The 16,585-nt window shown below is 39.2% G+C and overlaps 1 protein-coding gene across 5 annotated transcripts in view; it reads right to left on the bottom strand.

The window, feature by feature from the left end:
- Positions 1-3,019: 3,019 nt before the first annotated feature.
- triob (trio Rho guanine nucleotide exchange factor b) overlaps positions 3,020-16,585 on the bottom strand; it is a 152,778-nt gene continuing 139,212 nt past the window's right edge. For 3 of the 5 annotated variants that reach the window (XM_073871873.1, XM_073871876.1, XM_073871875.1), the window contains 12 exons: positions 14,472-14,663; positions 14,223-14,393; positions 13,390-14,028; positions 12,108-12,355; positions 10,222-10,360; positions 10,115-10,142; positions 9,840-10,008; positions 7,801-7,922; positions 7,633-7,702; positions 7,011-7,211; positions 6,796-6,934; positions 3,020-6,718 (listed from right to left, as the gene is read on the bottom strand). In XM_073871873.1, the coding sequence (XP_073727974.1) occupies positions 6,173-6,718; positions 6,796-6,934; positions 7,011-7,211; positions 7,633-7,702; positions 7,801-7,922; positions 9,840-10,008; positions 10,115-10,142; positions 10,222-10,360; positions 12,108-12,355; positions 13,390-14,028; positions 14,223-14,393; positions 14,472-14,663 (2,664 nt within the window). In that variant the 3' untranslated portion in view covers positions 3,020-6,172. Of the gene's footprint in view, positions 6,719-6,795; positions 6,935-7,010; positions 7,212-7,632; positions 7,703-7,800; positions 7,923-9,839; positions 10,009-10,114; positions 10,143-10,221; positions 10,361-12,107; positions 12,356-13,389; positions 14,029-14,222; positions 14,394-14,471; positions 14,664-16,585 lie in introns of those variants that run through there. The other 2 variants (XM_073871874.1, XM_073871877.1) reach the window with 2 other exon arrangements.

Genomic DNA, 16,585 nt, shown 5'->3' with positions numbered 1-16,585 from the left:
CATGTTTACTTGCAGAGAACAATCGAGAATAATATCTTAGCCTACGTATGAGTGATCTAGAAAGAGATCTATACAACTCATTACCAAAGTTTTAAACCACAATATTCTTAACATTTGTAAACTGACTTCAACTCAACATAGCTGCAGACCTGTTGAAAGGTCTTATTGTGCCTCCTAGTGGTACTGAAACATTTTATGGGTACATGTGTGAATGCAACGAATCATCTGAAAACCCCCTCAGTACTGTTACAACTCACTTTAAACCTGAATGACTTCGACCAGCGTCAAAAAATGAGTCAGGGTATCAGTGATGTTCACAGATTCTTAGAAAGCTGTTTCAGTGGAAAATTTAAAATCTCACTTATGTAAGTCTGGAGTGAAAATGACAGAGATGTGCACAGAAAACGTTAAAGGTTAAATCATGTGACCGTAGATACAATGATAATGTTACCATTCTGATTCAGGAAGTATTATTAAAGGGAAACCATTTGAAACGGGTGGTATTATGTGTTTGTGTGTGGGTGTCTGCAAGAAGTAAAATAAAGAGCCACAATGTGTTCTTGCAAAGATGTGCTGCAAACAGGTAAAAAAACAAAGCAGTTATATTCACACAATCAGCTTTAACAGCCACATGTGTGGCAAGTGTCAAAAACAGCTCGGAAAAAAGTCACAAGCTTTCAGTACGTCGCTGTTTGCACGCAAACCGTGCCAAAATATAAATACACACACAGCCAGGCATACACTCTTAAAAAAAAGGTGTTAAAATGCCCACAGCGATGCCATAGAAGAGCCATTCGGTCAAAGGTTTTTTAAAGCATAATTTCTTTCATAAAATTGTGTAATAATACAAACAAGCTTTTGTGAAACAGATAGATTCTTCTGATGTTAATGCAGTGGTGCTTAGAGAAGTGGGTGTACGCCCCAATTGTTTTTACAATGGCCTATCTAGGGTTGAAAGTCCTGTGTAAGGCTAGTCTTGCATTTAGTTCACTCCCAATAGGTTAGTATTGTCACTTACCTTCTGCTGATAGATTTCTCAACTTAAGGACCATTATGAAATTAATATTATTAATGAATATTTAGAATTAAGAAGGGAATATACGTAATGCCCTGCACTGTGTTAATGGTTCTTGATGGATCTATTTCCAGACAGCAAAAGACTCAGGATCTGCGCCAGGATCTGCCTATATTCGTCTGCAGTCTAAGACCTTGTTCACACTGTCAGTCCGAATCCGATTTTGGTGCATATCCGATTTGACAGACTCACCGTCCACATTGTGTATCACAACTGTTCAGATCCGATCTGTGCATCCTGTAGTGTTTTGTCGATGATTTGCATTGTTTCTATGGCAACGACGTCACGCTGGCAGAAAAATTTGTTGACGTGTTTACGTGACGAAAAGCTACTCTGCCTGAAATGGATTTCCGGAAATGCGATTTGATAAGAATTTCAAAACAGATGTAGCCTGAAATGTCAAAATGGGGATAAAAGAGGGTAAACAGACTAAGTACTGCTGGAAGCGGCCGTCAACCAAGCTGGGTGCGCCTCTGAAGTATCTGATGGATCCAGATACAGCGCCGAACGAGTCTACGCCGTTTTCTAGCTTTCCAAATAAAAAAAAAACGCAACTGCTCTCTCAACAACATCAGTGTCCGCCATTTTGCAATGCGACTGAAGTCACCCGGCTGGCAGTCGCAGATGCGGATTTCTGCATGATGTCTCGAATCACTAGAATTTCATGGGCGAATGAAGTGCATAAGCTTAAAATGTTCAAGCGTCCAACTAGGCGCGATTAGCACGTTTTTGCCACCTCGAGCGCATAATGCTGCATTTACTGTGGGTTCAACTGAGTATATATTACTGAGTATATTACATACAAAGTTAATGCAAAGATGCAATCAGACGCGTCCTCGCATGGGGCGATGCAAATGACGCGATATGGGCTGCGCGTTTGCCGTGAAAACACGCGCTATTCGCCTCAAATGTGTCTTCCCCCAACTTGAAAATGTTCAACTGGAGCGAAAAATTTGCATGACACGAAGTTAAATCCCGCGAAGTAATCTAGAGCGAGCAACGCGATGCGATTGCATGCTTCGTGTTTGGTGTAAACCCACAGTTACACCAGCCGTGGTAGAGGTGGCAAGAGCAGGTGATTTACATGTTAACTCAATGCAAAGATGCGAATTAGGCATCCTGTGGTGAAAAATCTGAACTTAACGTTAACCAATCACGACCTTGCTGCAGTAGTGACGTGATTACAGGAAGCGAGCCGAGTCTCAGCAGAGTCGCAGAAGCCCCTCCTATGACGCGAATTTCCACGTGAATGTCTCAAATGACTAGAATTTCACGCACGGCTTTCACGCTCTAATGAAGCGCATAAGCTTAAAATGTTCAAGCGTCCAAATACGCGCGAATATCGCGTTTTTGCCGCCTCAACCGCAGCTGGTGTAAACGCAGCATAAAAGGAGTAGTAAATTTACAATAGTTGAAATACACATTAACTTTTGTTAAAATGAAAAATGTGTGCCATTTTAAATGGTAGAGTTTAACAAAACAAATCACATACACATGAATGTTAACTACCCATATTCAAACAAACAAAAATTAGCAAGTAGGCCTATTTGTGGTTTATTATCTGGATAAATCTATAGATGGCTCAAAGTTATTTCAAAGTTTTTGTTCTGCAAACACCTCAGAGAGAAATCAGCAAACTTCTCTCTTTTTTCTGTTGCATTGTAATCTGTGTAGTTAGATCAGGGAAGTTTCAATACGTCCTTTATCTGTTTTTGGGATCTCTGATCACCGCATCTGCAGCAACACGTTTCACACCTGCCCATGTTCTCAGTCACTCCGGATGGTCTGCTGAAAACCTCAAGAGATTGAGTCAGGAAATGTGTGAAAATACATTTGCATGATTGCTGTGTATACAAAATGACCGTGACTGTATTAGGCCTACTGTATTTCCCAGGAAGCGCATGCAAGCGCGTTTCGTAAATGATAAAAAACACCGAAGTCAAGTTGTACCAATAAAATGTTTCAGATGTTTAATCTCAAAAATAACTAAGGGTAAAGGAACGTATGTACAGCACAGAATGTGCAAACAAGCATGGTTTCTGTACAAAGAAATATACATGCAAAACGAACAGTCAAAAACATTCAAAATGACATTATATTGGTATGTAAAAAACAGGGTGTAGCTACGTCCAGGTTTCATGGTTTCTGTACATCTATACATTAAAAGCTTAATTAACTTAAACATAATTGAAAAAAGATACATATTGTGACCGACCATTTAATAAATTGCACCAATGCAACACGGTGCAGAGGTGACCCAAAACTAAACTTGCTTTCTTCTTGTACAACAGATATAGTACGTCATATTTAACCCAGAGTCGACCTAAAACAAACAAATATAGTCGGAATGAAATCATTATTGTCATTTAGTCATGCAAACTTACATTAATACGTTACTGCTGCAATGAGCAGATACAGAAATAAAAAAAATCCTAATATTTCAACAATATGCACTACTGACTTAAATTCGATTAACAAAACCGAACAAGACACAATAAATAAATCGACAATCAATACGCATGTAAACTCCTTTTCTAGGAGTCAGAATTGCATTCATAACTTATTGTTACAAATAATAACCACCAAACAGGGAGAAGAATTATTTAGGTACGTAAAGATTAACTTTGGTATAACAATAAAAATCAATAGTAACATTCATAACAGAAGTGTGACGTAGACGCAAACGATTTGTAGCAATGAGGCTTTAAGCATTTACAAAAAAATCATACTGAACACGGAGAACTCAGCAAAAGAGCCACGGACACATCATATCTCAACTCGCAGTGGCCGACGACAAGGTCCATTTAACACGAATTATTATAAATAGCTGCAAAATGTTAAAGCCCCAACATTGCACATAGAAATCTCAATGAATTACAAAGAGTGCACGTTTGCCGTGGTTACACACGATTGCTGGCTTCGGCGGCTTTCCACCTCGTATCGGGTGTCGATCAGCCGGCGAGAAAGCATTTCAAACACTGCAAATGAACACGAATGAAGCTTCAGTTTATATACAACATAAGGCTGAATAGACACGTGGGAATTGAAATGAAGCGTTTCTTTTTTACTCCCCTTGTCGGAGGAGTTGCAGCTGGTAAAAGTCGTTTCATTCATATGCTTATTAAACATGAAACTTACAGCTAAAATGATCTTGAGGTGAATGTCGAAAAAAATTCAATCAAATTCCCTTTAAATAAGCTTTTTCTCCAAAGATATCATCTTTACTGTGCTTCTATACATGGTTTATACAAAATGTAATCTTTCCTGAATGTAACTTCATATTACAGTACTCCACTGAAACAACCTGATTGAAATACTGTCTGAAACCTTACTGGCTCAGGAAACATAACCTTCAAACAAACAAAATCTCTCGATTCTTAATTCACATTTTTTTGTCTTGTGAGTGTCGTCCATACAAAGCAGGAATGAATTTTTTAAAGGGTAGGGAAGGAAACTTCAGAGTTTTGTTAGCAGCAGTAAAACAGGAACCCAGAACCGTTGCGCCACACTTTGTGGCTATAAAATCAGGATGGGATTTCAGTATATATACATATATGTTTATCTTTCTGTTTTTTTCACCAGACTTCCTCCATTATTTACTTAGAACTGCAGGGCAACGTGAAACCATAACCTTTGGTATTTATGGTTTGTTATTTGTGGTTTATACTCGTGGGTGCCTCAGCAGCTTTTCTTCCCATATTTATGCTGCGTTCCAGACAGATTGTCACTTGAAAATTTTCCTACTTCTGACTTTAATATGATCACTTGTTAATTGTCTGGCAAAGCAGATTAAAGAGCATCTAACATGTTTTCTTGTAAATAAGCATTTTTTTGTCAGGCTCTCATTTATAGGTTGAGTAATTTAACTTTATCGGCAATGAAAAGGTTATTAGTCGGTAATTAAAATGCATTATTTTTACAAATATCACTTTAGTCATTTCATTCGAATTTAACAAATTTGACCGTCTTTCGCTGCAAAACCCTCTAAGTGCATGCAAATGTTTTTGACATTTCTAAAAAATGTCCACTTCTTTGGACAATACATAGTTGCAAAATCACTAATGCACCATCGCGTATACAAATCCCTCACAGGATTCAACTTTGTGTCACGCAAATATTTCGCTTGAGTTGAATATTTTCAACTTGCGTGAAGATGCGTTTGAGGTGAATAGCGTGTGCAATCGCGTAACCCAATTCGTGTCAACCGCACCGCGCAAGTTTGCGTATATTTGCGTCTTTGCATTGACTGTGTATGTAATCTACTACAAATCGTTGAATTCTCGTTTGGTGTGTATGCCCCATAAAGATGCAACTAGAAATTTTGCAAAATTCAATAGGTAAATATGAAGAAACTGAATCACACATTAGGGGCGCTGTGACACTTTGAGGTCTTTGCTAAAATCAATGTGGCGTTTAATGGATTCTGCGAACAAAGCTGTAATACAATATGGCTGAAGGCTAGAATTAAGTGAATTTGAAGCGAAAGTATTTGATGAATGTAAAATACATGCCGAGAGCATTCGGTTATTATCATTATCTCATTTTGGGCCGAGGTGGTGTTTAGAGGCTTTTACATCTGAGCTCTTCACTTACAATCATAGTTATTTGTTGACTTTTATTATTACATTTCTTTATGTTATAGTGGTGAATCCGCCTACCTGTTTAATATCCCTATCGTGTTTATATATATAAATATATATGTATCTTTTTCAAGGGTTTTTCTCCTCCTAGGAGTTTTCCCACAGGGTTTTTATCCTAGGGTTTTTTTTCATCCCCTGGAGAGTCAGCCAACATTGGCTTAACTTAGCAGTTTCCTGTATACGTTACATTATTACTACGCTCGCTTGTATGGTTTATTCTTAGCCGCTGTATTGTGCTTCTTATTTTATCTATACATTTTTCTGTGTTTTCCCCTACATCTATTCATGTATAGCTGCTTTGAAATAATTAACAATTGTGAAAGGCGCTATATAAAAAAATTTAATTAAATTCAAACAAATGATCACTGCCATCTTGTTTCATTGACATTTGACTATTTACTTTAAAGTTAAAAGCAGGAAATTTCAACTCTGACTCTGTCTGGAACGCTGCATTATCTCAGGTCTGGCTCAGGAGACGACTGCGCAGGAAGGCTTTGAGTGCGGCTATGGGCCGCACATCGTTCTGGTGTTTCCTGCGCTCGATGAAGGAGATGAGTCTGGAAGTGTCGAGGCGAGCCGATCCGAGCGCCGCGTTCGGCTGCAGCCACGGTTCCTCCCGCAGGCAGACCTGCGCAGTGGGCCGTCTGCACGGTTCGCCCTGCAGTAAAAAGCGGACGAAGTCCCGCGCCGCCTGGCTCACGCCCTGGAAATAATCTTCCGGGAAGCTGTAATCGAGGCGGCAGATGTTGAGGCAGGTCTCCTCGACACTTTCATCCAGAAATGGCGACGCCCCGCTGAGCATCACGTACGCAAGCACACCCAGACTCCAGAGGTCAGACGCCAGAGTAGCTGGCTCACCCAAGACCAGCTCGGGTGCGGAGAACTCCGGACTGCCCAACAGAGGATGGATGTAGGGGGCGCTAGAGAGATGCACCGCATCACCAAAGTCCGTCAGTTTGACAAGAGGCTGGGTTGAACTATGCTCAATCACTACGTTTTCAGGCTGGGAAAAGACCCAAAACAAGGATGTGTAAATATAAGCATGCATCATTTGTTTTGTTAAAGATTTCAAAGTCTCACCTTCAAGTCAAGATGAGCTATCCTGCACGCATGAAGGTAATGTAAAGCTTCTAAAATATCCCGTAGATAAAGAGTCACTTTCTCTTCGGTCAGGTTCCCCCAGCTAACGATATAGTCGAGAAGACGACCTTGATCAGCACTGAAACAAGAAAATGTTTTAACTACACCCCTTCTTTTTTTAAATGTTATTAACAATAGAAGCATACTTCACATACATCTCCAGGATGAGAACGTAACTGGCTGGTGTCTCATAAGTGTCCAGCAGGGCCACCAGATGAGGATGCTGAAGACACTGAAGGACGGCCAGCTCCTGAACCACCTGCTCTCGACGCATTAGCTTCTTATTCACAAGCTTAGCGGCCACCGATCGCCGGCTCCCCCTCTGCTCACACCACTTAGTGACGGCAAACCTTCCTCTATAGTCAGAGATAAAACAAACATATGCGTGTTTGAAATATTTGGCATGTGCATAGCAGGGGCGTAGCCAGAATTAAATTTTTGGGGGGTCCTATATTATAATGAGGGGGCAACTCGTATATATATATTTAAGTTTATATAAGTTACGCACAACAATGCATGACATGAGCTAATCCAATCAAGTTTGAAAATAGCTGCATTTTACCGCACAGCATTTTGATTGGTCAATCTATCAATCAGACTAAGAAATCAACAATCTTATTTTATTTTAAGCAATTGGAAATCTGAGGGGGCCGGACATGTAAATGAGGGGGCCAAGGCCCACCCAGGCCCCCTCGTGGCTATGCCCCTGGTGCATAGTATGTTTAATACTGACAATGTTGTCGAGCTGAATCTGAATACGAGTATATACAACACTACCTGCCCAGTTCCATGACCTCAGTGTATAGGGACTCAAAGTTATCTTTCCAGAGGATGCCATCACAAGTTCCTAAAAAAAAACCAACAACATTAGTGTCTTACAGATACTAACAGAAAGGAAATAGATCAGATTTCCTGTAGATGAATGTGTGTTCATTCTCAACTCACCGAGCACTCGGAGGTAGGCTGATGATGTCACTGAGCCGACGTCATTGGAGGCGATGCAGATGTACGTGCCGCTATCATCCAGTGTGGCAGGTGAGATACGCAAGGTCACTTCACCAGTCTCGCTAAACATAGAAAAGAAACGCTTGATCACATTCCTCTCTTTACAAAACCTGATATTTCATGACTCACTAAAAAGCTTGATTCTGATTGATCACTCACAGCATTGTGTGATGTAATAATTAGCTTAATAAACACTAAATCAGTGGCGGCTCATGACTGCTCTTCCGAGGATGCGCTAAAATAAAGTGTTCGGGTTGTCACGTGTGTGTTTCCCAAAATATGTGTCATGTGTGTGGAGAGATCCTGTGTGCATCACGTGTTTTGTCAAAAAAGGTGCCTGCTGAAGACGCGTCAAAAGCGTTTATGATAAAAGAGACGCTCACGTTCCATAAATATTCGCAAGACACTCCCTTAACACTAAACTCTGATTACGCATGAGATTATGCGAGTATCTGGCACACGCGAGCGTCTCCTTTCAAGTTCAAGTTCAAGGCAGCAGGCACTTATTTTGGCATGACACGTGATGCACACACGATCTCTCAAAGCACAGAACACATATTTTGAAATGACAAATCACACACATGACAAGCCACATACATGTTGTGACGAACTTCGCACCGTGTGCTTCAAAAAAAGACGTCACCAGCCGCCACTGCACTAAATATACACATCAGTTTCAGTTTAATCACTTAAAACATATATGAATAATTAAACATTAAATATTTAATGTTTGTAGCTAAATAGCTAATATTAGCAACTGCATCCACTCACAAAATACAAAAATAACGTCTAAGATAGGAAATGTACAGAATATCTTCATGGACATGATCTTTACATAATATCCTAATGATTTTTATCATAAAAGAGATAATTTTGACCCATACAATGCAATTTTGGCTAAGTATCCATGCTACTTATGTTTTGTGGTCCAGGGTCCACATATACAGCTTGTTTATTTTATAATAATGACCAGCTGACCGATAAAGAACATAACTAATATTTGGTCTCTACTCAAAAAGAGCATTTGGTTTTTACTGTAGTCAAATTTCTAAATACTATTGTGTTTTTGAACCTTAACATTAATATAAAATATTACTATATAAAACTAAAGAATAGTATAGTACTGTATACATAGTATACTAGTGTAGTAATTACTACAGTATACTAAAATTTAATATCATTTATACAAATGAGTATAAATAAGCACTACAGTATACTAATATGTTTACTACAGTTTGCTGAAGTATACTACACTACTTAGTATAGTTTATCAATTTAACAAAGTAGAATCCCTTAGTATAATATTTGTGTAGTCATCATTACTCGAATGAACTGTAGTATAATATAGTACATTAACGTATTTTTTGATGTGGGAATGTACTGTTTGAAAGCTTTAAAACTCAAAATCTGATACAAAAAAATAGGTCTTGTGCTATATTTTGCTTACAAAGAAAAGCAATTGTGACCCTGCCAGTGAAAACTCAGGTAAAGTCATTATTTTGTTTAACTATTTAACTTTCATCATAAACTCATGTTACATAATGTAAGCAATATTCGGTTAAAATATATCCTTGATATCTTTAATATTGACTGAATAAGGTCATGAATAAGGTCATAAGGTCATTAAATCAATGTGAAATCAAACTTTGATGTTCATAATCTCAAAATGACAGACAGGGTCACAAATGTTACATAATCCAAATATGACTATTAGACATTTATGAAATGTAAAAATAGTGAGTATCCTATAGTGAGATTGATTGTAATATTATAAGTAAGTAACAGATTGAGTTTGCATACAGTATACAGGAAAATGTTACAGTGCACTACGAATGGAAAAACTAACATTAAGTAAATTTCATAACAGGTTTATTTCAGTAAGCATGTGAAAGTGCAAAATGACTGTTCTTCCCCCGAAAGAAAAACGGAGCAAAAGTGCCACCTGCTGTCCATACAGTATACGATGTGTGTGTGTTTACCTGTGTGTGAGTGTGTATCTTCCACCATTGGTCAGAGTGCTCTGGTCAGGTCCTCTCCAAGAGACCGAGGCTTTAGGCTGCCCACAGATCTTACAGCGGAGAGTCACGCTGTCGCCCCTCTCACACGACACCTCGCTCAGAGGGACCACAAACTCAGGGGGAACTGCTGCTAACCATTCAGAAACTTACAGTCATTCAGTTTCTCGTTATGATTTTACAATCTGATTTAATCGTTCAAGAGAGATTTCCAAGAAAGATATGATATTTAAACTTACCATCATATATGTAGTTGGGATTCAAAAGCTAGTGAAAATGAAATGATGAGCTGTAACATCTAATATGCAAAAAAATGTATAATGATAATAGATGTGCAATGCAGTACCTTTACAGAAACTTTATTCGCTTGTCCATCTCGAGACTTGCGGTAGCCATTTTCTGGTTTGCTCTCCTTCCTGGCCTCTTTGTCTCTCTTCTCGGACTTCCGTCTGATGCGGAGGGCTGTGTGCCATGATGAAGATTTCCTAAAAGTAAAACAGAAACAGAAGACAATTACTTAGTAAACTAGCAAGATGTGACTTGTAGTAAGTACTGTATGTTTGGTGTAGGTCCTAGAAACACAGTAACATTTTATGTGGTTGACATGACAATAAAGCTTTCTGACTCACTTGTTTAAAAGCTTAACGGTGGTCATCTGATATGAATCTTAGTAGGTCAGTAGGTGTTTTCACATAGACAGTAAATATAAAAGCGTTTGTTTCCTGTTTATCTGCTAGGTGTGATGCTATGTGTCAAGTAGTTGTAGCCGACAAGTGTTTTTTAAGTATGTTGAAGGTTAATACACATAGAGATTTAACCAAGCACTCATGTTTAGGCAGGACAACATTGTCCTCTGCTGGTAGATAAAGTAACTACACTATTCTGCAGTTAAACCATACGGAAAAATAATAATTTATCTGGCCAAAGATATATTTTAAATAAATGATAAATACATTTTGTAGAAAATAATGCTAAATTTAATATATTTTTGAATTTGGAAATATATTTAGTTTGAACCTTCATATATCAACATATGTTTTAAAATGTATTTCAAGGGCAAGCAAATACATTTCAAATTTTACATCCCATATGGCAAAAATTTATTCTTTACCATATATATATATATATATATATATATATATATATATATATATATATACACACTGCAAAAAACACTGCAAATTCTTACTCAGTATTTTTGTCTTGTTTTCAGTAGAAATATCTAAAAATTCTTAAATCAAGATGTATTTTCTTGATGAGCAAAATGACCTAAGAAAATAATACTAGTTTTTAGACAAAAAATATACAATTTAAGTGAATTTGTGCTTAAAACAAGCAAAAATAACTGCCAATGGGGTGAGAAAATTTTACTTGAATTAAGTGTTTAAGAAAAAAGAAATCTTATTTCACAATTTTTTTCTCACCCCATTGGCAGATATTTTGCCTGTTTTAAGCACAAATTCACTTAAATATGTATATTTTTTTCTAAAAACTAGACTTATTTTCTTAGGTCAATTTGCTCATCAAAAAACACATCTCAATATAAGAATTTTTAGATGTTTCTACTGAAAACAAGACAAAATACTAAGTGAGAAAGTCCTTTTTTGCAGTGTATATATATATATATATATATATATATATATATATATATATATATATATATATATATATATATATATGAAGAGTTTGGTTCCAAAACGCAATAAATGCCATTTTTGAAAAAAATTTGTTACTGCCAAAATCAGTATTAACTTATATCAGGTCAGTATTTAAAAGTAAATTCTTAATTTTACGCAAAATCCAATATCCGCCGTGTTATTCTGTCATCTTTTCTCTTCAACATTTTGCCGTATGGAAAAAAGCATAGCATTTCTCCATCTCTTTGGATGCTTGCACCCAAAGTGACCTACAAACATTCTGTGAAAATATAACCCTGATATCTTTAATATTGAGTGTGTAAGATCGTGTCGAAGATTAAAATCATTGTGAAAGCCAAATCAAACCTCAATAGATTATGAGCCTGGAGTTCACAGACAGTGCACATTATTTGGAGGGCTACTATAAGGGTACTTTATACTTCCCCTGTCTGCAATATTTCTGTTGAACGGTCGTAATAGATGTTTTATGTGCAAAAATGACCCACGATGTGCAACACTGGGTACTCCAGGACCACGAATTAAAAACTGATTTGTCTGCAATAACCAAAAATAGCAATCCATAATCAATCCTCACTTGAGGGTTCCATCGGGGAAGTCAGGGATAATGGTGGAGGTGTGACCCAGAACATAGCCGGGGATCCAGCCCTCGGCCGCTGGGCCTTGTTCTGTGGCGGCGCGGAAAACCAGAAACATGTTCTGCTGATTGGAAGCCAATATCTGCACAACCTCTCCTTGATATACACTGATCTCATCCTCCTTTACAGCCACATAGTCCTGGGTCACCAACATGGTGGACACACTGCTGCTGCTGCTGCTTTCACTCTGAGAGGAGACACACACACATACACACGCATTACATCAGCGCAACACACACAGCATATTATTATTATTATATACACAGATGTGCACATTAAGCCAATGTATATAGAGTAAGTACACATAAGACATTGAGTCAGTATGAGAAAACATTCAAGCAACAATCAAAGCAAGAAAAGCATTTGCGATCGACAGTGTTTCTGAATGAAACAGAAGATAACATGAGGAAAATAGTGGGTGTGGCTTGTGTTTTCCCACTGTGCTTTGATTGGATATAGAAAATATGTATGTATGCATTTCATTCAGAAATGGAACTGGCAGTAGACCGACATGTGGAGGGGGCGGAGTTAACGGATGCTCCCGCCCAAGCCGTCTAGCTGACATCATCAGAAGATGATCGCCACAAGAGGTTTGATTAAAGTTTATGAGGTCACATAAATAAAAAATGGCTTACATGGATAAATTGTACATAGTAAACACTACAATATTACATAAAAAATAAGAATGATCAGTTTTGATGTCATGGGGACTTTAAGATCTATTGTAAGTACGTTTGGGGTATACACTTTATCAGTTCTTGCATTTTCTGGGAATCGAGCCTATGACTCCATATTGCGAGCTCTACCTTGCCCTACCATTTGAGCTACTCTGCCCAGTCATTTGGCCTAATTTGAAATCTGTTAAAAAGGGTGTAAGCAAGTTGAAGAAAAAAGTGTTAGTAATTGTTAGTTAGCTGGTTTCATGCTCCCAATGCTCGTGTGTTAGGCCCTTCATTGGCAATAAGAGCAAGAAAGTCCTGCAGGTTGAGAGCAGACAAAGTCAGCAGGGATGCTCAACGGTTTTGCCCAGAAACTCTGGAAGAGTTATCCTGGTTATGATGTTAGTGGCTCAGCACAATCAAATCAGGCCGGTTAATTTCCACATCAGCCTTTGCGAATCCTCTTCTAGTTCCAGGTTCACGCACACACACCCCAGCGGGTTAGTATGAAGCCGGACACGGAAGTGAAGCAGGACTAGGTCTCGCTGAGTTTGGCTCTTACCCCGTTGCTGTGAGTGGAGAGTAGAGACTGTTCACTGGTGGAGGAGCAGGTACTGATGCGGTCCAGCTCCTTACTGTGGGCCGAGTGTCTGCGACTCTGAATCTGGCTGCGACTCAGAGTGTCACTCGGCTCTGTGTACGAACCGGGCCTGCCAGTGGGAGAGGTTGGCATGGCAGCCCAAAACGGGGAGCCCTTCTGGCCTGGGATGCTAAAGGATGCGAAGTTCTGAGTGTTCAAAGGGGAGACAACGGGCGAGGGGATCCCGAGACGGGGCTTTGTGAGAGTAAGAGACAGGGGAGCGACCGTGGCTCTCGGGGTGGGGTTGTCCTCACGTAGCTCCTTTAAGGGGCTTTCCAGGACCCGCATTCTGGGGACCTCACCGTTTACGTCCTGGTCAGGGAGAGGGCACGTACCTGAGGTGCGGTCGTCTGGGGCGGGGGCGTGGTGGTGCTGAACAGGCTGAGGGAGACGAGATGAAGGTTGAGGAATTCTGGAGGTTCGGGATCGGGAACCACAGCCGGGACCCATGGCTGAGCCGCTGCTACCACCCGGAAGTCCACTGCTGCTGGGTCCTCCCAAACCACTCGCCCCAACATGGTTTCGTTGGTATTCAATGGGTGAAGTCAGTGCATTAAGAAAAAAAATTAAGACATTATATTCCAACCAAACTATCATAAATCTAGATTAAAAAAATATATATTTCCTCACAATTTGAAGTATGGCAGTGATGAACTGAAGGTGGTGAATTTGTTTCAAAAGTGCTGCTATGATGGCAGTATGACATTATAGGTACTTGTTGGAGATAAACTTTAGGATTGATTACCATTAAGAAAGTTTCTCTGGTTCTCAAGGATGCTGCCGATCTGCTGGATCCAGGCTTGGCAAACCAGCCGGTTGGAGGAGTGAAGGAAGTAGTGTTCTGTACTGCCAGCCGATGACCTCGATGTCAAAATAAACTTACAGGGGTCACCGTCAGGACTCTCTTCTAGGCCCAACCAGCTGACCTGCAGGCCAAACAGAGATTTTTAGCGAGGAGAGTGAGATGTAGGTTTCTCACCAGTGGTCCAGTAGGTTCAACACACCTTTATGCTGTTTTTAAAGAGATAGCCTGGCATGGAGAAGCCCTTCTTCTTATCCAGAGGTTCACTGAAGATAACTATCTGCTCGAAGAGGAAGACACGCCTCTCCTTCATGCGGGAAAGAAGACCGCCGTCCTGGTCTGAAACCATGAAAGTATCCTGGAGAAGCAGTCGACCCTGGGCTACGATCTTACCCTAAAAATGCATAACAGAATGAACAGTGAGTCAGCACACTGTGAAAGTACAAGCAAAAATACCTAAAGGATTACTCCACTTTCATAAAAAAAATCCTGATAAATTACCCCCATGTCATCCAAGATGTGTATCTCTTTCTTTGTTCAGTCAAGAAGAAATAATTTTTTTTTTGAGGAAAGATTCCAGGATTTTGCTCTATATAGTGGACTTTAGTGGACCCCAACAGTTTACAGTTTCAATGCAACTTCAAAGGGCTCTAAATGATCCCAACCGAGGTATAAGAGTCTTATCTAAACAATCGTTATTTTCACAAAAAAATAATGATTTATTTTGGATGCTTTTAGTCACCAACATAATTTCCAAAGTTGCATTTGTGTTATGCCATAGTTTGGATGAGATTATTATTATTATGTTATATGGAAAAATAAAAAAATAAAGAACGAGTGAGTGTGTCCAAACTTTTGCCCTGTACTGTATGTCAAACGCACACTTGCAGACCATTTAATCAATAAATGGACACAAAGACATTAATTAGTATCATTCCACATGCAACGACGTCGGAACGGTCCTCTTTCTCCATGCTTGTAAACACTGAAGCAGTAGTTTTGCTACGTCATGGGAGACCTTTCGACGTGATTGCATAATACGTAAGGAAGATGCTGGCGCATCACACCGCTAGTGCAAGACGAGCAGTTTTTGTTTAAAAGTCCTTTTTTTTGGGGGGGGGGTGATGATTGTTTCACTAGATAAGACCCTTATGCCTCGGTTGGGATGGTTAAGCTGCATTGAAACTGTAAACTGTTGAGGTCCACTAAAGTCCACTATATGGAGAAAAATTCTGGAATGTTTTCCTAAAAAAAAATTTTCTTTTCGACTGAACAGTGAAAGACATAAACATGTTGGATGACATGGGGGTGAGTAAATGATCATAACTTTTATTTTACAAAAGTAGAGTTATCCTAGTACAAAGAAGAGTTCAACCTAAAATTACAAAATTGAATAGTTAAAGAGCACCTATTTCATTGCTAAAAACAACATTATTTTGTGTATTTGGTATAATACAACGTGTTTCTGTGGTTTATGGTTACAGATTTCACTCTCTTCCTGAAATGCATGGATTTGAAAAGCTCTGTGTCCCTGATTGGCCAGCTAATATATACGTTGTGATTGGCCTAAATACCTCTGACGTCAGCCGGAAACGTGAAGGTCCTTGCCATGTTTGAAGGATTCGGTTGCTAACAGGAGTTAACTTAAGCCCTTTTCACACAGACATTCCGGAAAATACATTGAAAATGCATCCTGGATTTTTCCGGGATTGTTAGATTTTTTGTTCATTCACACTGCCATAATTAGCCGGCATCTGATGGTCCTGGAAAGACATGTGACCTGTTGAAAGTCCCACCCTCTCTTCTACGCAGCGTCTGAAGTTTGCATATTATATATTATTTCTCTCTCAAGAAACCACTCGCGTGCATTTTTGTATAAGACTATAAAGGAGTGCGTGACGCGCCGTTCTAATGCTGGTGAATGATCTCAGCTTCAGAGTGGATATTTGATGAGTTCCCTGCTCTTTGCTTTAATACAGTTTTCAGACATTTCTCATCGTGATTGTTTATATGCATTTAAAACCTGCATTTTGAGGAGCTGAACGATATATCTTGTTGGGATGACCCACGGGCATTTTCGTTTATTATAGCTCAAATGAGCACGTGACGCGATATTCTTTTATGCTGCTGAATGATCTTGATCTGAATGAACCAACTTCATGTTGCCATGACACGCGCGTCCTCACTACGGCACGTGCGTCATTGTTTATGCGTCTCATTTATAATTTCCTGATAACTGCTTCAATCTAGTTTGCAACATTTCTCGTGGTGAATGTTTATATGCATGTTATCTCTCGTTTTAAGTTTTGTTGTGAT

Source organism: Misgurnus anguillicaudatus, chromosome 10 (genome assembly GCF_027580225.2).
Source record: "Misgurnus anguillicaudatus chromosome 10, ASM2758022v2, whole genome shotgun sequence".
Taxonomy (NCBI): domain Eukaryota; kingdom Metazoa; phylum Chordata; class Actinopteri; order Cypriniformes; family Cobitidae; genus Misgurnus; species Misgurnus anguillicaudatus.
Note: the sequence above shows the minus strand (reverse complement) of the source record. Positions and strands in the feature narration are given on the sequence as shown.